Source organism: Lissotriton vulgaris, chromosome 10 (assembly GCF_964263255.1).
Source record: "Lissotriton vulgaris chromosome 10, aLisVul1.2, whole genome shotgun sequence".
Taxonomy (NCBI): Eukaryota; Metazoa; Chordata; class Amphibia; order Caudata; family Salamandridae; genus Lissotriton; species Lissotriton vulgaris.
Window position 1 is genome coordinate 171514233 of NC_141698.1, and position 24986 is coordinate 171539218.

Here is a 24986-nt window from a genome sequence, read left to right on the forward strand (position 1 = left end):
AATTCCAACCCACATAGTTCCACTCCACACCACATAATTACACTCCACGAAAGTAAACTCTGCTTCATGAAAATAATTCTACTCCGCATAATTCCACTCAAAGCCACATCGTTCACGCCACACAATTCAACTCCACACTATTCCACACAACACAATTCTACTCCACAAAATTGTACCCGCTGCAACACAAATCTATGCTCCACAATTCACCACACAATTCCACGTCATACCACATAATTCCACATCACACAATTCCACCCCACACCACATAATTCCACCCTGCAAAACATAATTTCAATCCATGCCACTCCACATAATTCCACTCCATGCTACATAATTACAGTCCACATAATTTCATTCATCACCATACTGCTTAATTGCACTCCACATAATTCCATGCCCCACCACTTTACACTAAATGATTCCACTCCACGGGAACTGTTATATGGTTACTGCTAATGTAGTACGACTGTGTATTTAGGGCAATGCCGCTTCGTAATACAAAGAGTGGGTCTTTCTATATAATCAGCAAAGTTGTTCTCTCTGTGGCTAGCTCACTCTAATGCATCCAAACTCCTAAACCTCCAGAGTTATGGATGTTGTCAGTAACCCAGAACACAACTCTCAGATTCCCAAGGAAATCATGAAAACAGATCTTACCCTTTTGTTTGTCACTCATGCATCCCCAAAGTGTTACAAACAAAAGATGCAGTCTTGTATTTTCAAAGCAGTTATTGAAAACCTCTAATCTTTGCAAATAAAACATGAACTGCAATCAGTGGTGTAACACAGGTCCCCGCAGCCCCTGCAGTGTGGGAGGGGCCCAAGTTCCAGGGGGCCACCTCAGCACAGTACTCTGCCCAAGTAGCTCCTTAATGGGTCCGGAGAGGGCCCCTCCACGTACCTTGCAGTGGGGCCCCCTCAAGTTTCGTTACATCAGTGATGGAATTGAAAGAAAGATGAAACATATTATTGCTATAAGCATTATTAGAATAGTGAAGAATACAAACAATTCAACCATGATAATTATTCATAACGTTACTAGTGTTACTAGTGTTACTAATATTACTCCTATCTATTGCTGGTCTTTATGCTAAAGAGAGAGCATCAGGAATACCAATCTGCATGGTCTGTTGGAATGACATAACCCCATACCTTGATAGTGTATGTCAGGAAGCTAGGATCAGTGCATCCACAAATGCACCTCCGAGGGTACAGCTAAATTCCTTCTCAGGATGAAATTTGGGGACAGCAGGCCTGCACCTCAGCAGTGTTGCTTGTTGACTTTGATCAGAAATGAACCTCTCACTGTGTTCAGCACGGATTCAATTTAAATAATGAAGCAACAGGCTCAAACTATGTCCACAGTGTAGGACAGCGTTTTAATTCGACTGAGCTGAAGAGTCGTCTCTTGTGAGCACGGAAAACAAAACAGTGCCTCATGTTCTGCATTTGTGCGACCCTGGAACTAACTGTGAAGACTACCTAGGCGTCAGTGCCTATCTGAAAGAAACGTGAATAAAGCCATTCTTACAATTGAAAAACCTGTACAAAGCATCATTAGAAAATGAGGCTAAGTCAACACGAAAATTAAACCTAAACACAAACCATATAACAGAACAAAAGGAAAATCCAGAGGCAATAGTCTCAAAGGCAAGACCTACTAACTGTCCTAATGCTGGTTTTTCCAAGCTTCCTTCCAGGGAGACTAAATGTATGGTGGTTATTCTGGTTGGACCCTGTGCAGAGGATGTGCCACCGTTAATCTGCAGTTGTCTTTATATGAGGGATATTTAATTGTCTCCCTCCCTGTTGTTCCTCTGTTTTCCCTGCCTTTGTTCTGGCATATAAACTGCGTAGGCAAGAGTGGGAGTGAGCTTTTCCTAAGAGGAGGCTGTACACACCTTCCTCCAAAACAGGAAGCCTCACTTCTTATTCTTCACTTCAATTCATATTTAATTCAAAGGGTTCTTACAGTCATTATGTAATTCTAGCCCGTTTAGTGTACCGTGAATAATACTGCGCTCAGCGGTATTGCAGTTTTACCCAATTGATACGATGGATGGTACATAAGAGAGGGTGCTCACATCTAAACGTAATGAAGTAAACCAACAGTTTTTATAACTATTGCCCATGAGGCTTTTTCCCTTCACTAAACTCAAGTGATTGTTTGACTATAAGCTTTGGGGAGAGACCCCGTAGAGGAATCTTTGCCGGACAGAAAAATGGCCAAGCTCTGTACTATTTAAATGAGGGAAGAATTGGAACGGTGAGCAAGAAAACCCGATAGTGTGAACGGACACAAGCATTACAGTGCCTCACTGCACCAACGAGTGGCGGTACTAAATGGTTTCCGAAACTGCGGCAGATTGATGCCGACGCTTAGCAGTGGGTTTCAGGATATTGAACGCTTTTGAGATTCACAGCACCCAAAATAAACTGAGGGCCAGTTCAGCTTGTTCCCTGTTCGCCTTAACAGTGGCAGACTTGAAGAAAAAACAGTCGATTGGCAGATCATACCAATGTATGCATAACTGAGAAGCCCTGATGAGAGCCCCTGGAGGTCCCGTGGGGTGCGAAACCCGTTGGATTGTGCAAGAATAGGCACTAAGACCACAATAGAAGGGTTGTTAGATACTGAGGAATGTTGAATGCAATTGGGGTTCCCACTTTCAAGAACTGATTTTTACTTATTAGCTATAATGAATTATTTGTATGGATCAGAATCAAATGAGTCATTGGTTTATGAACAATATTGATGTTATTGTTATTTGTTTTTGTCAAATGTATGTATTGTGTATTGTGGTAAATGTTGCAAATATGTGAATAGGTATAAATAGTGGAATAAACTTGATATATGTTGGACCAGAAGGATTAGAAGGCTTTTTGCACCTACGTTCTTTCTAATGTATATCATTTTGAAAAGATAAAAAGCTACTAAAAAGAAAAAAAGGTTTAATAAATAACCTAATCATATGAAATGATTCAACGTCATTATTGCAATACGGAAACTGCATGAGCTAATCAGAATACCGGGTTCCCCTTCGTCTGCACTTATTGAATACGGCCCTCCCTGGTATGTGTCCTCTAGGGCCTTTCCCCCTCTTTCTAAAAGTGGCACTTGTAAAACAGTAATGTTAAATCCAACTTCACCAGTAAGGAGAATTTAACATGACCATTCCAAAGATATAAAACATGACACAGCTACTCTTTTCTTATCAGGAATAACTACGTAAAAGTGTATCTGGAAATTCCCAATACTATGAGAGGAGTAGGCCTCACAGTAGTGAAAAACATGTTTAGTTGTTTGTCACTACTAGGACAGGCAGAACATAAAAGCATATGTCCTACCTTTTACGTACATAGCACCCTGCCCTTTGGGCTACCTAGGGCCTATCGTATGGGTGACTGATCTGTAATAAAGGGGGAATTTAAGGCTTGGCAAGTAGTTTGAAAAGCCATGTCTAAGTGGCAGTAAACTGCACACACAGGCACTGCAATGTCAGGCCTGAGACCGGTTTGACACGCTACTTCTGTGGGTGGCACAGTCCGTGCTGCAAGCCTATTAGTAGCATTTAACTTGCAGGCCTGGGGTATATGGTATACCACTTTACAAGGGACGTATAGGTAAATTAAATATGGCAATCCTGTATACACCAATTACACATGTTAAGAGAAGTTCATGCTCTTTACCACTGGTCAGCAGTGGTAAAGGGCTCAGAGTCCTAACACCAACAAAAAGATTCAGCAAAACATGAAGATCACAAGAAAAAGGTTTGGGGCTTGATCACTCTAAGGATGCCATGTATAACACTCCACAACCAAAAAAAAGGTCTAAGAAACGTAATGGTATATTGTGCTTGTAAATCTTCCATTGTGACAAAGTGATTTGTGAAAAAAAATTGTCACAAATTACTGTTTTTTCCTACTAATTTTCAGTTTTTCTGTATTTCTACAGTTACATTCTTTGGGAAAACTATGAGGGATCTACATATATGACCCTTTGCTGAATTCTGAATGTTGTCTACTCTACAGAAATATATAACTTTCTTAGATCACCCATGAGTTGCACACTGGTTTTTGCCACAAACTAAGTAGGTTGAAAGCACAAAAATAGGAAAAGTGGGCTACCTCTTTGAAATATTTGGTTATGTGATTCAGCTCAGCATGTTCCTGAAAGCTGGGGAGATGGTGACTTTAGCACATCAAACTGTTTGTTGATGCCATTTTCTTTAAAAATAAAACCTTTTATCCAGAGCACTTTTTTCCTATTTTTCTAAAGAAAACTCAAAATCTAGCTATATTTTGGCTATTTTCTCGGTCTCCTCCAGTGTATTCCACAAAAAAAAAAAAACCCAGGGTACCTTTAAAATCTCCTGGATGTTGGGGAATAAAGGACACACATTTGGTGGGGAGACTGTGTCAAAGGGTTATGGAGGCCTAAGCACAAACTATCCCAAATAGCCAAAAAAAGTCTCGGCACCTGTTGGGGGGCGGGCGTGGGGGGGGGGGAGTGACCGTTATGGGGTTAAGAACAACTTGGTCACTGAGTGGTTTTATGTTGAGGCATATATGGTAGGTATTGCAGAACTAGTGCATGGGGACTCAGCAGATGCAGCATTTAAAAAGTTTGGTATTACGTAAGGCAGGGAGCAATGTTGCAGTTACAGCACCTGTACATTGGCTACATTAAGATCAAGCACTCAAGGCGGTTTGTCATCAGATTCGGGACAAGTGCAAACCACAAAGCGTCCTAGTTTACAACACTTACTTCACATCCAAATTTACGTCTGTTTTGCCTGCACACCTTATCATCTGCTGATGCCCATATGTAGAGATCCGACTTTCAGGGAGTAATTTACTGTCGCAGTGCCCATTTCCAGTTCATGACGGTCATCCTTTTAGCCAGCACCATCACTAGGTCAATGAATTTGGATCTATCTGTCTTAAGCCTTTTCATCACCCCATCGGACAGATTGGGCTTGTTTAGGTTCAGCCGGTCAGGCAGGAGACATGTGTGGAGATGCCTTTCCTAAAATGTTGTATCTCAGGACATGCCCACACAATGTGAAAAAAGTCACCATCCTGTATCTAGGACAAGGGTGTGGTATCCATGGAAACATGTTGTATAGACATGCAAGGGTCAAGTTAATGTGGTCCAGGTAGTTGAAGTAAATTACATAATATCTCCTATCTCTGCAAACCGTGGTCATGTGTTGCAGACCCACGAACCTCTTGACAGTCTGAGAGGTCGCATTTTTGTTCCTCCCTTGGCTTTTTGAAAGAAGTGTGTGATCTGTTCCAGATTACCCAGTGGCTGAACTTTCCAAACCTATTAGCCAAGGGATAGAGGGTTTTGTGGCTATGATGGTTTGCGCAGGACCTCACTGCCATGGTCTTGTGTCTTTAAAAATACTGACTAACCTTTATTAGAAAGGGCTACAGACCTAACTTTCAGGAACTCTTTGGGCTCTGATCTCCGCTAGCCAGTTATCCGAAGGGATTGAATTTGAGCCTTTGCAGTCATTGAATTTAATAGTGCTGTGATGTCTTGTCCTCCTTTTATCCAATTCGCTTCATCAGAAACGCTCTGATCCCCTTCTTTGGATTGTTACACCATCCAGGCTCAAACGCGTTTAATTAATCAACATGTGCAGATGTTTATCTGCTTAGTGTGCTGTGTGTTGTCTTCAGAATCATGAAATGTAGCTCTAAGGAGCATTATGACCCCTCGTGACCTCACAGTAGGGAGTTCTTATTGAGCATAAATTCTCAGTGTATCCATCAAAGACTGAAGACCTCTTTCAGTGTCATAGAGAAGTGGGTAAAGCTGTACTCCTTGACAGGAAACCCCTGTCAGATAGCGAATACCTGATCAGAAGAAAGGCCGAGAAAGGGCCCAGAGGAGACTCCCAAGCAAGGTGAGTTTAAAGGGCGCCTCTAGAAAAAGTCCCTGGGATTCAAACTGGGCTCCTTGCGCCTGGACAGATCTGTAACTAAAGTGTCAAAGGTCACAAACTATTTTAAGAGGCTTTGGCTCCAGTAACAAGTGGGATGAGGTCCCCTTTCGCGGTGTGAAGGGTTTATCCATCTGGATTATTAACACGAGGGCCCATTTCTAGCTTTTTAAAAAAACAAAAAAGTATTTTAAACATAGGATTAAACCCATTTCAGTAATCCCATTAATTAAAGCACCTATGCAAGAAATATAAACTGCCTCGCTTGTGCATTCCACGGTGGTTCAGCTAACACGTCAGTCCGGTATCCTTCCTATAGTAGAATTACTTCAGTGTCTGCACATTGTAAGAGCTGTAGCTCTCAATTTGCAAAAACTATTTGCTTTAAATGTTCCTGTCTCCATGGCTTTATTGCATTTTATCCCAGAAACTTCCTAAGCCATCCTGCACCTGGTCCTTCTTTGAGAGTAATATTAAATCAAAGCTGTGCCTTCCGTAACACACAGCTAAGGACCACAAACATCCCTCGTTGGGACAGTATACTGTTTTTTTTCTGGAAAATGTGAATAACTCCAGGGAGCCAGAAGGACCAGAGATCTGGGAGAGTACTAGAGTGTTATTTCGTATACGTTGTGTGGAAAAAAAGGCTGGGGTGTATTTCTTCCCGAGGGCTGTTGCTATAATAAGGCAATTTTAGATAGCAGTCTAAAGCATTAATAATACACGGGGTGCCAAATTGCACAAAATGTCTTTAAAGAATGACCCTACTTCAGAGGGAACACTAAATGACAAGATATAATTTTGCCTGATACTCAAAATATCATTGCACTGAATCTGATATTGGTTATATGTATCGTGTTGTGCGCGTGTATGTCTCATGTGTGTGGCGCGTGTATGTGTGTGGCGCGTGTACGTGTATGCACGTGTCGAGTGCGTGGAATGTAGGCTTGGTAGAATGTAATGGGAGGGAGTCGGTTACTGAAGGGGAAGGTGGAGGATGCACTTGTGATCGTGTCGCTGTATTGCCTACTACTTTGTTACAATAAAGAAGATTGGAGAACCACGCCTGCCTACGAGTCTTCCTACTTACAATATATGGCGACGAGCGGGATTTCACGGCAGCAGCGGCATTGAACACAATTTTTCTAAATATTTTTTTTTCTGTTTGGATTATTATCTTTGTCCAAACTTCTACTTTTCAATCAATTACCATTTTTTTACTACGATGAGATCGTCTAAATAACTTCTGAGCGACAAATTGGTATGTTAGAGAACTTTTACCTTCAGCAACGTTATTTTTCTATGGTGCATCTTTCAAGTTGACTCGTAAATGAACGTTCTGCGCGTGCGGATTGCTTCAGCTTAAACGAGAACCCCTTGACTTTCCGTAGCTGATTGTTGCCACGACGCGGCATTGTCATCACGTGACATCGTCATCACGCATAGCGTGCGGCCATTTTGAATATATTTTGGTATCCTAGCAACGTGTCAACACCAGTCCGGATGCCGATTTTAACGCTGAATGGATATAAATTATTGCGTTTTCAACGCTATTGATCTCAAATGCATGCTGATCTCAACGTTAGCAATACCAATTGATTGTTGTGTTCTACATTGACGGTATCAACGCTCAGAGTTCATGAAATTTTTTTTTTGGGAATATTTATTAACCTTCCTATTTTAGAATTTTACTTTACAACTTTGGTGAACAATTTGCCCAATAAGGAATGCTAACTGTTAATACTATTAAACTGTGGTGAACTTTTTGTGCAAGGTACTTACAAGAAATATTAATTGCTAAAATTAATTGAACTTTGGTGAACTTTTTGCGCAAAGTACTTACAAGGAAAATATTTATTTTTTCCCAGTTTTAAGTTGTGTTAACTCACATATTAATTGAAATGTCTTCGATTCATCCACCGCCATTTTTTTTAGCAGAGTCTGGTGAACCTCCTATTGCATGGGATTTATGGCTTGACATGTTTGAAGCTTATGTTGAAGTTTTAGCTGAAGAAGAATCTTCTCAAGAAAGAAAAGTGTCTTTGCTTAAGCATAGATTAGGTGCTGTAGGGTGTTACGGGAGTTTAAAAATTTACCTAAAATTGAAAATGCTGGTGACATGGGTGTTTATCAATGTGCTGTTAAACAAATGCAGGAGAGAATTGGAAGGAAAATTAACGTAGTCATGGAGAGGTTTAAGTTTTATTCAAGAGCTCAAAACAGTGATGAGTCAATTGATCAATATGTTTCAGCCTTGAGGGGATTAGCTGTCACGTGCGAATTTGAAAGTATGACGTATGACCAGGTTTTGCGTGATCAGATTCTTATGAAGACCAAATCGAAGAAAATTCAAGAGAAATTATGGTCATCTGGGAGTACTTCATTGAAAAATGCTATTGAAGTAGTTAGAGGTGTGGAAATTTCGGACCAATGCATTCGCGAGGTCAGAAATGAAATAAATGATTCTGAGTCTACTTCAGTTAATGTGATAAATAAGGGTGACAAGTCTAAATTCAAGAGTGATAGTAAGACGACTAATTATTCATCTTATTCTAATAAGAAGAGCAATGAAAAGAGTTTTGAGAAAGGTAATGAGCTGAAAAAGTTTGCATGTTTTAGGTGCGGATCTTCTACTCATCTAGCAAACTATAAGTGGTGTCCTGCCCTTGATAAAATATGTACTAATTGTAAATAAAAAGGACACTTTACTAGAGTGTGTCGCAATTTTAAAGCTAAGGTCAATTTTCTACAAGATGAGCAAGATGACATTAATTGTGTCCATATTGAAAACCAAGACAATGTTTGCCACGTAGTGGGTGAGGTATGCAGTGTACATGATGAATCAGATAAAGGGACAAGTAAGGTTAGAAAGTTACCATCATGCTTCGTCAACATTGATGGTTTAGAAGTAAAGGTCATGGTAGATTCTTGTGCGTGGTATACCATTATGGGTATGGACTTGTTTAAATCTCTTTGGCCCAACAGGTCATTATTGGGTCCTGATGTACATCCTGGAAGTTACACCGGGCACAAGATACCTTTGGAAGGCTTTATACTCGCCAAAATAAGTTTTGGACGCAATTCATGTCAAGGCAAAATTTATGTGGCCAACAAAGGTGCAACTATTTTGGGGTGGCCACACATTTTTGATTTAGGCATGAAAATTGATCCTAGGCTGGATTGTCCTGTTTATTCTATTCAGGACGAGTGTGTTGAGAAGGATTGTTACTCAAATCTCCAAGAAAAATTTCCCGATGTATTTTCTAATGGGATTGGTAAAATGGTTGGGTTCAAGCACAGAATAATATTAAGAGAAGGTGCATGCCCCATTCGGCAAAAACTTAGGAATGTTCCCATTAGTTATAGAGAAAAATTGGGTGAAATACTTAAAAAAATTATGCAGGGATGGTATTGTGGAACGAGTTGAAAGTTCAGATTGGGTTTCGCCAGTCGTGATTTCACTTAAATCTAATGGCGATTTGCGCTTGTGTGTGGACCTAAGATGTTTAAATGAAGCGATTTGGGTTGACACATTTCCTCTTCCAAATTTGCAGGAACTTACATCTTCTGTTGGTGGTTCTTCTTGGTTTTCCAAGATAGACTTGACTAGTGCATATCATCAAATTGTGTTAGAGGACGATTCTAAACACTGCACTGCCTTCATTACCACAGAAGGAATGTTTAGGTATAAACGTATGCCATTTGGTCTTGCCAGTGCATCTGCGGTTTTCCAAAGGGAAATGTGCAGGGTTCTACAAGGTATTGAAAATGCGAAAGTGTTTCAGGACGACATTTTAATATATGGGAAGAACAAAGAATGTCATGACAAAAGTTTATTTGCAGTCTTAGAGGCGTTAAGAAACAGTGGACTAACTATTAAAAATGAAAAATGTGTGTTTGGAAAATCCGAAGTGGAGTACTTAGGACATGTCATATCCAAGGATGGCATTAGACCTAAGGTTAGTCATGTGGATGCTATCTTAGCTGTTCCTGAACCTACAAGTAGAGAACAGTTGATGTCATTTCTGGGACTAACAGAGTTTTATTCACGTTTCATTGAGAACTACGCTTCAAAGGTTGAACCTTTGAGATCACTGCTAAAAAGAGGTGTAATGTTTACATGGGGTGATCAACAAAAAACATGTTTTCGAGAAAGTGAAGAAAGAGATAGTTACGACGCCTTGTCTGAAACCTTTTTTGCCAACTGCTGAATGTATTTTATCTGTGGATGCGTCTGGGTATGGAATTGGTGCTGTGTTTTCCCAACGTGTTAAGTCTGAAAAATGGGTGGTAGCGTATGCTTCGCGCACTTTGACTAAAGCGGAGCGGAATTATTCCTTAATAGAAAAAGAATTGTTGGCTGCTTCATGGGCAGCTGAGAGATTTCGGATGTACGTGTGGGGGAGGAAGTTTAAAATTTGCACTGATCACAAACCATTGGTGAACATCTTAAGACCTGAGGGTGGGAAGAATTTAACTCCAAGGTTGGCTCGTTTAGCCTCAAAGCTGCAAATGTTTAGTTTTGACATAGAATATATTCTGGGTAAAGACAACGGGGTTGCGGATGGCTTGTCTAGACTACCTAATGTGGATTCAAAGATGTTAAAACTAATACTGATTGTGAGATAGCGTTTACTGCTAAGGATGTATTCCTTATAGGTGTTCAGAATACTGTCAGTAGTGTCTCTGAGGCATCTTGGATGAGTGAGATGGATAAGGATGTGGTTCTGAAAGAAGTTAAACGCTTTATAGTTGAGGGTTGGCCAAGAGAATCCAATTTACGTGGTGAGTGTGTTGCGTTTTCTAAGATCAAGGATGAATTGTGTGTTGTTAACGATATTGTCTTAAGGGGTGACCGAATTGTGCCTCCAGTTGGTTTAAGGAAATATATTGCTGAGAAAAGTCATTCAGGACATGGTGGTATGTCCAGCTCAAAAAGGAGGGTCAAGGAGTGGTTTTGGTGGCCAGGTGTTGATTCCATGGTGGATCGATTAGTAAGGGATTGCAAAATTTGTGGTACAAGTGATAAAGTGGAAAAGCCATTAAGTGTGCCCTTAACCATGGTGGAGTTACCTAAATATCCGTGGCAGAAAGTAGCTATCGACTTCATGGGGCCATTTTCAGCTTTATCGTCTATGGATTGTTATGCCATTGTATTAGTAGATTATTATTCGAAATGGCCCGAGGTAAGAATGGTGAGTGGGATGACTACAGATGTGGTTATTGAGTTTTTAGAGGATGTATTTTCAAGAGAGGGAGTACCTGAAATTTTGGTTTCGGATAATGGTCCCCAGTTTGTATCACAGAAGATGGAAGAGTTTTTAGTGGTGATGGGCATTAAGCACATCAAATCATCACTATATCACCCAGAAGGTAACGGCCAAGTTGAGCGCTTCAACAGGGTGGTTAAGGAAGTGATTGAATTGGCATTGAGTGCAGGCTTACCTTGGAGGAAAGCTTTGCAAGAGAGGTTGACCGCTTATCGTGTGACCCCGCATTCTGCTACAGGGAAGACACCCTTCGAAATTTTGAGAGGTAGGAAACCATTTACTGGTTTGGTTCCTTGGTGGTTGAGGAAAAGAAATGATAAAATGCAATGTAACGCTAAGAATATTGATGAAGTCAGATCTGAGGTTAAAAAGTATCAAGATCGCAATCAGCAGTATCATGGTAACAAACATGCTTGGCCATTAGTTAAGACTGGTCAGATGGTTAGGGTGAAGAATCCTAGAAAAGTATTGAAAGGTGAAAGTGTATGGTCCAAACCTTTGAAGGTAGTGAAGGTGTTTGGTAGCGCTGTTGAATTGGAAGATGGCAAAAGGTGGAATTTTCGCCAATTGAGTTTTTGCAATGAGAGGAGTGGTGTGGTAGGTGCACGTTCTGATGATGGGACCTGTAGTGGTTATTTGTTAGGTGATGATTTTGGTCTAGTAAAGGAGGTGGCGTTAACTAGCAATACAGGTAGTTGCAGTACTAGCTGTGAGACGGGAAATGGTGTTAGAGATGTTGATGATGTTGGATCATCTCATTCTAATGTTGGTGTTGAAGGTGAATGTCTTCGCCGTGGTGATAGAATAAGGAAGATAGATGCCTGTTCGGTTTTCTGATTTCAAATTAGGGTAATTCTTTTTGCGGGTACTTAAGCTTTTGAGGAGGAGGGTGTGTGGTATTGGTTATATGTATTGTGTTGTGCGCGTGTATGTCTCGTGTGTGTGGCGCGTGTATGTGTGTGGCGCGTGTATGTGTATGCACGTGTGGAGTGCGTGGAATGTATGCTTGGTAGAATGTAGTGGGAGGGAGTCGGTTACTGAAGGGGAAGGTGGAGGATGCACTTGTGATCGTGTCGCTGTATTGCCTACTACTTTGTTACAATAAAGAAGATTGGAGAACCACGCCTGCCTACGAGTCTTCCTACTTACAATACCCCTAAAGGTGCTCCATCCATAGATGCATTTTATCCAAATCTTCAGTGACCTCTGCATTCAAGAGAGAGGCTCCCACCTAATCGTCTTTATCATGACGCCCTTGGAATTGGCTATGTAGTTTTTCACCTTTGACATACTCCTGTTACCTGCCCCCTTTTTGTCACAGTCGCCCCCAGATTGATTGGTAATTGACACTTCTCTTGTTCCCACCTAATAAATGAGCGCAGACACAGCTCCACCTGCAGGGTTGCAAAATCCCTTATTTGGCAGCAGTGGGTAGACGTGAAAGTAAATTCCCTCTTTTTCAGACCCCACTTCTTCCACTCTGCTGATTGCTTTTATGCTGTTAGACTTTGCCCACCACCTGGAATGGCTTGATATCCTTTTATTCAGTAGCATGCATCATGCACGGGTTCCCATAAATAATGGTGCCAGAGAAGGCATGTTCTCAGTTTCTCAAGATCCAGTAAATTAGAGCACCATCCCTAAAACACCATACTGAAAACTTGAGCCAGACTTTCCACAAGCAGTAAGTTCTGAGTTAGGTGTGTGAACCTGTCTTTCGCCAATCAGCCGAGTCTCCTAAATACGTATTTTTGATGATGAACGGGACACCCTGAATTGTGTAATGGTACTGCACTCTAACCTCCAGTCCAGTCTTTTGTTCATGATACATGGCAATAACTCTACCCTCATATGGTACCTGTATATGGTACAGGAAGTGATGTGTTCAGTACTACTTGAGTGATAGCAAAGCTGCGTGTTTGATCCTCAAATGAGCCTATGAGCTACTATTCCCTGCGTGCTTAGGGTGCCAATCACCTCCATTCTATTTTGCATACTCGAAAGTACATGAATGATGCTGTGTAATTATTACAATCGTGGGCGCATAGTTGAGTAATTTGTATTCCTAGTTCCTGCTGGTGGGTATAGTGGGGCAATGAGTGGCTTGTAAGGGATTAAAGTTATTGTTTATTGTACCCATCATTGGCATATAACTACCTTTTAGTTTTAGCAGATTCAAGCATACCTTCATGTGGTGTACACCTGGTAGGAGAGGAAAACATAAGTAGCCCAGAAGCAACAAAGAAAAATGGAGGAATTCTAAACTTTCTTTCAAAAGTTAGTTGTTGTGATGTTTTATGAACATGTTGGCCACATACTGAGCATATAAAGTAGAAAGGTATACATTTTGAGAGAGCAAATTAAGAAGTCATTTCGAACCTGTTGATTATAGGTCCCTACTGAAAAATCTGAGGGTCCAATAAAGAGTAGCCAATTAAGATAGAATGCCTTTGGCATATGGATGAACAAAGGTATGTGATGAGCATGGTCTTAGCACAGTTGTTTCAGGAACAGCCAAGTTTTTACATTCTTTCGGAAGCTGGCGTAGTTTTCTTCTTTCCGGATATGTAAGGGAAGTGTGTTCCACAGGATAGGCCCTCTGACAGAGAACGATCTACCACCAATTCTTTGTAATCTAAACCTGGGAACAGCGAAATTTGCTGCAGTTTGAGAGCGCAGGTTTCTTGCTGGTAGGTAGGGAGTGGCTAAAGCTTGCAGATAGGTTGGTGCCGTTTTGGATTTGATCTTAAACATATAGCTCAGGGTTTTGATGCTGATACGGTTTTCTACCCTGAGCCAATGTAGATCATTCAGATGTTTTGACACTCTTGCGGTTTTTGGTACTCTGCACAGGAGTCTTGCGGCTGAGTTTTGAATCAGCTGAAGTAGTTTGATGACTGCTTGGTTTGAACTCAGGTAGAGGATGTTGCCGTAGTCAAGACTCGATGCAATTAATGCGTTGACTACGGTCTTTTGTGTGGCGGGAGGTAGCATCCATTTTATTATGGTGAAGCATAGGCCTACAACTTTATTTGCCTGCTGTTTCATTGACAGGGCATTATCAATGATAACTCCTAAGTTTCTTACCTGGGTTGCTGGAGTGGGGAGATTTCCCAACTCGGGGGGGGCAGTGAGAAGAGTTCCAGAGTTTTTTATTTTTTCCTAGCAGGAGGATCTCGGTTTTATCACTGTTTAGTTTCAACTGGTTGGTGGTCATCCAGTTGAAGATTTTCTGGAGCCCAATTTTGAGGAGAGAGTGATTTGAATCTGACAAAGAAAAAATAATTTGGGAGTCATCTGCGTAGGTCATTAGGGTTAGTCCTACGCAGTCCGCTAGGTCAGCCAAGGGTCTGCGATACAGATTAAAAAACAGCGGGCTCACAATGGAGCCCTGTGGTACTCCATGTGGGGCGTGGAAAGTGTCTGAGCAGGCAAGATTAGATTTGATCTGGAAGGTCCTATCCGTTAGGAAGGACCTAATCCATTCCAGAGCATCACTGCGGATACCGTTTCTCTCTAGTGTAGCCAGAAGTATATTGTGAGAGATGGTATCAAACGCCGCACTCAAATCTAATAGGATGAGTGCAACCGTTTGTCTCTCATCCAGGAGTTTCCTAATGTTTTCTGTAACACCCAGCAGAGCAGTCTCCGTAGGGTATCCTGCTCTGAAGCCTGATTATGTGGGATGGAGGAGGTCGTTTTCCTCGGCGAAGACGGTGAGAGCAGAATGTATTTGCCTTTCCATAAGCTTGGAAAAAGCTGGGAGCAGCAATATTGGCCGGTAGTTTGTCAGGACAGCGGGGTCAGCTGAGGGTTTTTTCATGAGTGGGCTTACCATTGCGTTTTTCCGACATGAAGGGACTGTGGAGAGTTTGAGAGATGAATTTAGCGTGTCTGCTATAATGGTCAGGGAGGTGGTGTCAAGCTGTTTTAGGATACTAACGGGTAGTGGATCACGAGGGGAACCTGATGATCTGGATTTCAGGGAGGCTTTTAGGGAGTCCACGGTTATAGGGGGCCATTTCTCTAGGGTGTTCAGTTTGTCCGGTACCTAAGGTAGCTAAGTCTTCCTTTACTCCCATTAAGAGTCACCACACTAGACTGCTGTCAGATCCTAAGTAGGGTGGCCCATTGGATAAAGATAAGGAGCCTATTGAATGCTGTCAACTAAAACCAAGTCTAAGTAATAGGAATTTGGTAAACATTGCATCTGAGAAATCATTGTTTAAATGGTTTATTCCACTTTTAGAGTGGTTGCTGACTGAGCAGAGAAAGAAATGTTTGAGATTGTGTTGTCTCTGTCAGTGGTACCCTTAACTGAGCATTATTTAGACTTAGAAACGACTCCAGACCTGGGTGCTATGGAGATCTAATTGGAAATAATCTGAGTCCAATCATTCTCCCACTCCCCCCTGTTTAAAGGAGTGAGGTGGGCAGTGCACTTTGGAAATTAGAAGGCTTTGGTCAGGATGAGGAGGGTGGAGACGAAAATAAGAATGCAAAGCCGGAATGATATTCCTAGCCTTCTGTGACAGATCCTTACAACCGTACTTAATACTATTGCTTCCAAAAAGAAATGTGAAAAAAGCCTAATAATTCAGAAGTAAGCTAGATGTCAGCCTTGAGAATACTGAAAGATTCCCCAACAGATGTATGGTTCTAGATGCAAAGGTAGAGCCTCTTGAGAATTGCTGTCCATAGAGGAAACTTAAAACTGAGATTGTATTAAGGAAACTAAAAAGAAAAAAATATGCATCAAGAAAAATCTTCAGGAAGTCAAATCTGCAGTTTTTGTGGACCCCAAAATGAGTGCAAGATAGCACACTGATGAAGACTTTCTTAACCTGTTTTATTAAAGAGACAATCCTCCCAGAACCATTTGGAATTCATAAAGACTGTACTATTGCTAGCGCCTATAGCGTGTCTTTTCACACCGGTGTGCAAGCTGAAACCATTATTGTTTGTTTTAAACTTAAAAGTCAAAGAACAGATCCTAGAGAAGGCTACAAGCAAAATGTCTGCCTCCCTTCTTGGCATTTTTAGGATCTTTTGTGATTTCTCAGTTGAACATGCACAATGCATTAAGGACCAAAGATCACTTATCTCTGAACTCCAGAATACCGGTGCATAGGTATAGATTGTACAACAATCCAAATTAAAAGGTTTTAGGCACAGTGGATTAAGATATTTGATATAGTTGAAAAAGTACAAGATTTTCTTACTGAAATTCACAAAAGGGAGTACATTTGCTACATTATATTTGATGGAACCTTTTGTGGATAAGAATGATAGGCTAGTGAAAGAGGTGACCATGACACATAAGTAGGGAGCAGAGTTGAAGACGGGCTTGGGTATGGTCGCGTGAGCCACCAGGGCCATCTTTCTTACAAATGAATGATGCACATGCATTATCCTGACCACCAGAGTTGGGCTGCGGGAACCTGTGGACCTGGTCCAGTATGGGGGTAAAGGGTGAATGTGGAGGATAACACAGAGAAGGAGCAATATAATTACAATGAAAGTTTGGTGGTAAGGTGGTTAATATTATTCAGTGGAATACTAAATAATAATTTGATTTTAGATGGGCAGTGAAAATTAATTTTAAAATAATGTCTGTGGTCTCCAGAATAAGACATAAAAACTGTGTGTCCACGACCTGGCTCTGATGGACTTGTGCAGTAATAGTTATGATGCAAGAAACCCACTGTTGGCCAACAAGGGAACATGATTGAAACTTTTAGATTAATCCAGGAAGTACATCATACAAATGCTTCTCCCCAGTAAGATTGGTGGCTTGCCTAGCAAGGAGCAACAAGGGAGTGGTGAACCAAAGTGCCCCCCAAAAAACAGTAGTTGGATAATTCTACACATTATGTTGAAAGGACAAGATTCTATGGTGGTTAGGTTCTTTGGGCCCATTATTGATGAGCCACATCCTCTTGGAGGAATTGTTACTGGAGTTGAAGATGTTCCAAGCCACAGTAGTGATAGGAGACAATTATAACTGGACACCTAACCTCTAATGATTGAATGTCTAAAGCCTTTTACAATCAAAGGAAACAAATATGCAGGCAGTTATAGCTTTGTATTATTATTATGAGGGAGGTGTGTTATGTCCTTGTTGATGCTTCGGGTCCATGGCCTCGCGCTCGTGTCCCTGTGCTTCTAGAGCCGTTATGGAATGAGAATGTGTGTTCTGATGCCATGATGGTCAAGTAGGACTGGAAACATAGCGACTGTGGGCGTGCAATGCCATCATTGATTGACTGCTGTTATGAATACTTCAATAAAGGAGTTTCTTTACTCTTACCTGCCCAGTATCTTCTTTATAACAGTCTTCCAGCAGCAGCAAATGCCCAGCTAGACGACGCCATGCCTGAGTGTGGTACCTCCATTCACTGCCTTGGCGCTCGGGTCACCATGAGCCAGAGCTGGGCGGACAGAGCTGCACTCTTACCCATGGCCCGGAGGACCCACACAGGCCTCTCCTGCAGAAGCACAATGTGGTGGGAGCCTCTCTTTGCTCCTTGCTGTGCCGTTGTACCGGCAGGGATTCCCCTGCTGCCTCTGAAAGAGTTGGGAGAGGATTATCGCCAAGGTGTCAGAAGATTGGACCGAATGATTGAGTCGCAAGCCAGGAGCTCTCTACTCAAGCGTCCACCATGATAACCATCCTAGCCATGCCCCTCCATATCCAGCAGCTATCCCCATACTGATCTCCTGAGGATCCAAGGATAAACAAAATTTAGAATGTATTTAATATTGACTTTTTCCCCAAAGCTACGAAAGACAAATGGAAAAAACTACAAAGTATCCTCTTCAGTCATAAGTTTGTTTTCTGAACAGATTGCAAAAGATTTTGGAGCATAAGCTGGCTTTGGCCAGACTTAACAGTGACTACATTCAAAGCAGTTCCAAAATGAGCTTATAATTTAACAGTGTGATTCTTCACATTTAGTAGTGACAGGTATTACAGCTTCACATGTAAAATTATCATCGTTTTATGCCTTAAGTGTGGCTGTAGGAACAGTAGAACATGTTGTAATTACTGTAAACGTTAATCACTTTTATGTGCTGGGTATTGTCGTTCATGTTTATACATTTTTTTGAATGTTCTCTTCATTGCTAGAGATTCAGTTTACCACCACCGTGCTCAAATATTGTGTCTTCACTGATGGGAATAAGCCAGATTGTTACTGCGGACAGTAGGGGGAAAGAGACCAACAGAAAGGATGCCCCCTCAAGTGAGTATGGTTTGCTATATCTTATACCTTTGCTGCTTTATTTGCATTTAGAATGACTTTATCATTCCTGCAAGAACAAACTTGTAATAATCATGATTTTTATTTGCCGGTATCTTGAATTTAGCTTTCCCGATTGAAGCTCAAATGTACAGGTCAAACTCCTCAGCGAGGTTCTTTCCAGACACCTATTTCATATACACGTATATACTGTCCCATAATCTGGGGCTGACGTCTTCAGATCAGCACAGGTATAGGGCATGTCCTGTAGGCCGGGTACATGTTTTGAAAAGATTGTGCAAGTATAGTAGGTGGTGGTTCGAATCTCCTTTCAATCGCCATTTATTGACATGCTTCACCCTCAAGTGTTAAAAAAAGAATTGTTCAGCCAAATCCCATGATAATCACAGATTATGTGACGCCGCTTTCTGTGAATTCATTGGGAGTCTAAAGGCATGTGATTTCACTTCTTCTGCCCTACAGGTTTTAGCGAAATGACACATTGTGGTTTGTCTCTTTCCAGATTTTTATTACTATAGCCAGTTAATTAGAAATCTTGAGAGATCATTGAAATCACAAAATCTTAAATAGGCAGTGTAGTCACTAGCAGTCCCTATGCCTCCAGTGCATGCTGCTGTTATGAATGCAGGTCTTCATTCTACTTCCTAATGATGTATGTTCCAATAGCACAAGCAGCACTAAAGACCAGGCCTGGCCTGCTGATGGACATATGTTCCCCTTTTGTTTCAGGTGTGTCTGCGTTGGATGAGAATACTCCTGTAACTTCAAGCGGTGTGGATCTACAGATGAATCCCATTATTCTGAAATATGGAAATAAAAAACACGGTCTAACCAAATATCTTCTATCCGCAGAAGAAATGATAAGGCAGAACTTTCCTTTTCTGGGTGAGTCAAAAATAATTATTTCGGGCATGAGTAGTTCATCAGATGGTAAGGTAGACATGCCAAACTTTTGCCCTATGTCTTTACTCCCTCCTCCAGCCAAAGCCTTCCAGAGACAGATTGATTCTCAACTATCACTCTACTTGGAAGAGCACATTCTAATGGATGTTTTCCAATCAGAGTTCAGAGTGAGCCATGGTATTAAAACTGCATTGTTGACTGTGACTGGTAACATCAGGTCAACATTGGTTGAGGACAAATCTGCTGTCCTTTTCCTCCTTGACCTTTCAGCAGCCTTTGACACGGTGTTGCATGCCTTCTTAATTAAAACTGTTGCACAAGAGCAGCCTATTCTCTAAAAGCCTTAAATGGTTCCAGTCTTTTCTGTCAGGCAAAACATGATCTACTCCTCTTTCTCGGTTCAAGTCTGATTTTGCATCTGTTACCTGTAGCCTCCCCCAAGGATTGTCTCTGAGCCAGACTCTCTTTAACATTTACATGGCCTCATTGCCAACCATTGTAAAAGCCAAGGGCTTTTACATTGTACCCTACGCAGACAATACAAAATGTATTGTATCAATTGCAGAAAATGCTGAGGCTACAAGATGCAGCCTTGTGCATTGTTTGGTGTTGATGGCTACATGAATGCTGGACCACAGGTATAACACCAATAGAATCCTGTTCTGGAAGGCTGATCCTGTTTAGGGAAACAACTGGTGGCCCAGTACTCTTGCCCCCCCCCCTGCTCCCAAGAAATCTGCAAGGAACCTGGGCATTATAGTTGACAATATCATCTCTGTGAAAGATCAGGTCACCGCTGCTTGTGGGACCTGCCATGCGAAAGATATGTGAAGTCACTTCTACTTATGTGAAGGTGGTACACCACTGAAATATTGACTGCCCCAGACTCCGGAAAAGGAAATGCTGTAATTATATGTATGAAGAAAGAGTGCCCCTGTGTGTAAGAGAAAGAGAAACCCTTTGTGATGGAGCGATGCAAGGAAGTACATGCAGAGAGAGAGAGTGTGAAAGAACACTGATGAAGAGGAAGGAGATGAGGTGTGAGATAGGCTTATTAAGCAAGACTGCAAATGAAAGGGTCCTGGGGGGGGGGGAAGAAAGGGGTGATTGGGGCAGGCCGAAGGCCACTACCCTTTCACATACCTAGTAACAAAAAGCTCACAAAGAGACACTCCAATACTGGTCGTTGATTTAGTTACTTGTGGGAACCTCTCACTTGATGTGTCACACGTGACCGTAGAATATTACTCATACGCACACGGCACGTCCTATAAATGTAACACACAAGCAAAGTTGCCTGCTATGCACTTATGCACGAGAAAGTTAGCAATGATTGTTATGGGTCCTCACTGGTCATGTCCCCATGAACTGAAGAAAATAGTGCATGAGAAGGGTACTGGGCAGTACTAGCGTCATTGACTGTCATCGAGGCCCTTAACTGTGTCCACTTTTCCTCGACACTCAAAAAAAAATCAATTCTCTGTTGTGAGCTATTCAGCTCGGAAAATAAGTATGGGGCCTTGTTAGCTTTTTCATATGCAAATTGCCAATAACTTAAAAAAACAATATGTACTTTCAATATGTATTCCATTATCTTAACATCCCAGAGCAGTTCACGGATTGATCACAAAGTATACTAGCATATTTTCATCCCACCCACAACTAGTAGGTTAATTATGCCACCTTTTGGTCAAATAAGAAACTGACCTTTAAAGGTTGCTTTTAAGTTTGTGAATGCAAATGTTTGTTATTGATAGCAATCATGTTCTTGTGTTGACTATTAAGTTTTCATCTGGTTGTGCTAGAGGGCGCAAAAGCGAATGGCCGCCATTGGGTGAGGCTCCCGCTGCCTGGGTCATTTATCCTGCCTTAATAGTCTGCCAACTGGATTTCCTGACGTCCACTGATAGCTGAACTTCTTGCCCGGACTCGGCAGAAGATTGGTGTCGTTTGACTGCGCCCTAGCTGCTCAACACGTCCTGGCATTTTTCCGCGGGACCGGCGCTGGGGCGCCTGGGTGCACGGAGTGCGGCGACTGGCGGTAGGCGAGCCCGCGGCTGCCCACGAGGCTCGTGGGCCCTGCCGGCTGGTGGCGGACGTTGTGGCCGCTACGGGTGGTACCCTCGCGCGGTGCATCGCAACCCCACTGCAGTGTACGGACAGCGGACTTTATGTGGAGGGCTTCACGCTCCGCAGACACAGTGTGCATACACTCCTGAAGGTAGACGACAGGGACTGCCAGGCCCGCTACCCGGGCTGCACAGACAGCGTCGGATTGGTAATGCGGGATTCGGGCAATGCCCGAGTGGCCGGAGTCCGAGGGCTGCTGTGGGCTGTTTTTTTAGCAGTCTGGGGGGCTATGTGGGCGCTGTCTCTGTTCTGATACAGTCAGCGGCCCAGTGGGAGTCTGAGTGGCCTTTATAGAGGCGGATGGTCACTCATAACCTCCGTTTAGCACAGGTATCACTCCCTTTGTCTCTCGGGCCGGCCCATTAATGTCTGCACATACTGAGCGGGGTCAGGGGGCCTGAGTAGAAGTGGCCTCACTTGTTTCACCAGTGTACACTAACGCGTGCATTTTTTTATAAGATTACACCAACGCAGTGATATGAGGAGTGTTTATGCAAATGTGGGCCGATTTTATTTATTTATTTATTTATTTTTGTGTGCCCGGGCCGATTTTCATTCCCAATCCAACCCTGTGCACAAACACTGCCTCTGACTGTCCCTGGGTCCTACTGCGGGACAAGGCTGAGTTACTGGCGCTGAGGTCCCTGCTCCAACCTGACCTTCTGGGCTATCGTCCCCTCCTTACCCCCGAAGTGGTGGCCCTGGAGAGAGGTACCTGCAGAATATCTAGGCTATTGAGGATTGCTGGGAGAGCTGCATCACTGACTCCCTAAAGAAAGGCTCTGGCAGGCCGAGAGGTGTGTTCGGGTGAGGCTTGTGGGGGCCTGGCAGTACCGCTTGGGGACCCCTGGGCGACTGCTGGAGTGGCGTGAACGGGCACTGCTGATGCCTTTAAACATTATTGCTGGTCATCCTTTTCCTGACTGGAGTGGCATTGGGCCTGATCCCATTTGCAGTGGCAGTTGTGGTCTCCTAGCGCACCAACCTGCTTTTACTGTGGCCTGCCTGCTGGTACAGAGTACTGCTACTGTGTGGAACCTGCTTGTAGGGAGACTGCTTGCCACGGCGTGTACACCCTTCGCCGTTTTAGTGATTGCGATTGGCGCTTAACTCCGGTGAGGCACGAGTTCTGGTGCTGTGCCCTAGTCTCTTTGCCACTATGGGAAAGCAGGATACTCGCCAACCAAAGCTATCCTTTGGGACAACCGCGAGAGGATCCAAGCCTCCACCGTCGACAGCGAACAGCGTGGCGCGGAAACGACGAGTGGCAGTGCGTCTACTGCCGATTTGGACATGCGCCAAATCCTGCAGAAAATGCGGCAGGGGTTTGCCACGGTGGTGGATAAGGTGGACCGGATGTCTTCCAGTATGGATGCACTGGTCCACAAGGTGGGTCAACATGAGGAACGGCTGACAGAGGCTGAGCGGCGAATATGAGATTCAGATGATGCTACGGCCAATCACGCCACACGTCTGGCACGGATGGAAAACTTGCTGCGGACGATTGCGGCCAAAAACGAAGATTTGGAGGCTCCCAGCAGGCGGAACAACATACGCGTGATTAACATTCCAGAATCCGCCAATACGGGCCGTATGGAGGACTACATTGAGAAGCTGTTCGCGTCTGCGATTGGGGCGGAGGCATTCTCCACTCAGTTTATTGTCGGGCGGGCGCAAAGGTCTTTGGGCCCACTGCAAAAGCCCGGCCAGCCTCCGCGACCCATCATTGCACGCTTGTTAAATTATCGTGCCCACGATGTTGCCCTCCATGTGGCCCGAGAGCGACAAAAACTGGTGTATGAACGCGTAACTTTTTCAATATATCCAGATTTCACCCCTCTGGTTCAGGAGGAGCGTCGTAAGTTCCTGGAGGTGAAACGGAAATTGCGTGCAGCCCAGATTGACTATGCACTGCTTGCTATATCCAGCAAAACTGCGTGTGGCGCATCAGGGCAAGCAGAGATTCTTTACCAACCCTCAACACGTAGAAGATTATCTTCGGCAATGGAAGCGCGCGCAACGGGGAGGTGAGGGCCGCGGAGCGATTGGACAACTGTCTGGAGGATGAAGAGGATGCTTGACTTTTGCTTGTTTTGACACAGCTGAAACTTTCTGCCTTGGTGTTCCTGTGGACTGCAGGTGGGACGATACTATTGAATATGATGGTGATGCGGCTGGGCCACCACGCTCAGCATGAAACAGGGACGAGACTGGTGATCCGGCGGTAACGTATCCCAGGCCCCACCCTTCCTCCTCGACTAGAGCCCGGTGGTGGTACAGGTTTCGGGGCTTGAGGGGGGACGGTGGTTGTGTGACTGTCTAAAGCGTTCTTCCCTATGGGTGAACCCTCTTTGTTGTATTCTGTTTTCAGGGTGGCATTGTGATTTTTGTTGGGTGGGCTGAGTAGGGGATGGGAGTATTCATCTGGCATGTTGGGGTTGCTTCAGTGGGGGGGGGGACTGGGACGAGAGATTTGATCATCTGGTGCTGTTGGTTGCGGGGCACAAGGGTGTGGGGGTTGTGGCATGGGGGGGCATTGGAGGATTGCTGCCTTTTTATGTTGGCTGATTGGGGGGGACTAGAGGTGGGGGAGGGGTGGTTGGGGGGCTGTGGGTTCTGATATTGGCGTTAGTTGAACGAGACGGTTGGTGGTGCAGCATTGGATGGCGGGGAATGGAGATATCACTTCATAAATTGAGGTTGTACGTTAAGTGGCGGATGTATGGCATACACATGAAGAGTTGTTATCATGGGTGATATGGCTCCAAGTACATGCAAGAGGATGTCATGGAACATCAGAGGACTTAAGGACCCTCGTAAGTGCAGGCAGGTGTTGGCCTATTTAGATAGGCATGCTGTGAACATAGTGCTGTTACAAGAGACGCACATGGCTCCTCAGCCTAACCCTTCCTTTGCTAGCAGATGGGCGGGTATTAGTGTCTTTTCGAATTATTCCTCCTATGCTAGGAGCACTGCCCCGCTCCGTCCCCTTCACGTTACTGGGACAACAGGTGGAGAAGAATGGCCGGTACATTATATTGTGGGGGAGGATGGGAGGGGATACCATCACCATAGTCAATTGTTATGCTCCAAATTTGGATGAACCAGAGTTCTTTTCGTTACTGTGGGGCAAGATTGTGGATGTAGGGTCTCGACACATTTTCTGGGGGGGCGACTTTAATGTGGCAGTGACCCCGTCGCTGGATAGGGCGGACGGATTGGCACATTATCATCATCGGATGCGAGAGGCGCTGAGAGGCATTCTAGAGGAGGGAGGATTGGTGGACAGTTGGAGGCACTTACACCCCACATTACAGGAAGGTACACACTTCACTTCTTACACGGGCACGTGGGCGAGGCTTGATTATTGTTTTGTGACTGGTGCTTTGGCTCTGGGGGTTGTTCAGGCTCACCATTTAGCTAGAACCCAATCGGATCACTGTCCTGTATTAATCATGTTGACT

The 24986-nt window shown here is 43.5% G+C and overlaps 1 protein-coding gene across 3 annotated transcripts in view; it reads left to right on the plus strand.

Moving 5' to 3' along the window:
* REXO5 (RNA exonuclease 5) overlaps positions 1 to 24986 on the plus strand; it is a 437194-nt gene that overhangs the window by 104358 nt on the left and 307850 nt on the right. For all 3 annotated transcript variants that reach the window (XM_086940804.1, XM_086940806.1, XM_086940805.1), the window contains exons 5-6: positions 18357 to 18471; positions 19219 to 19374. In XM_086940804.1, the coding sequence (XP_086796930.1) occupies positions 18357 to 18471; positions 19219 to 19374 (271 nt within the window). The remainder of the gene's footprint in view (positions 1 to 18356; positions 18472 to 19218; positions 19375 to 24986) is intronic.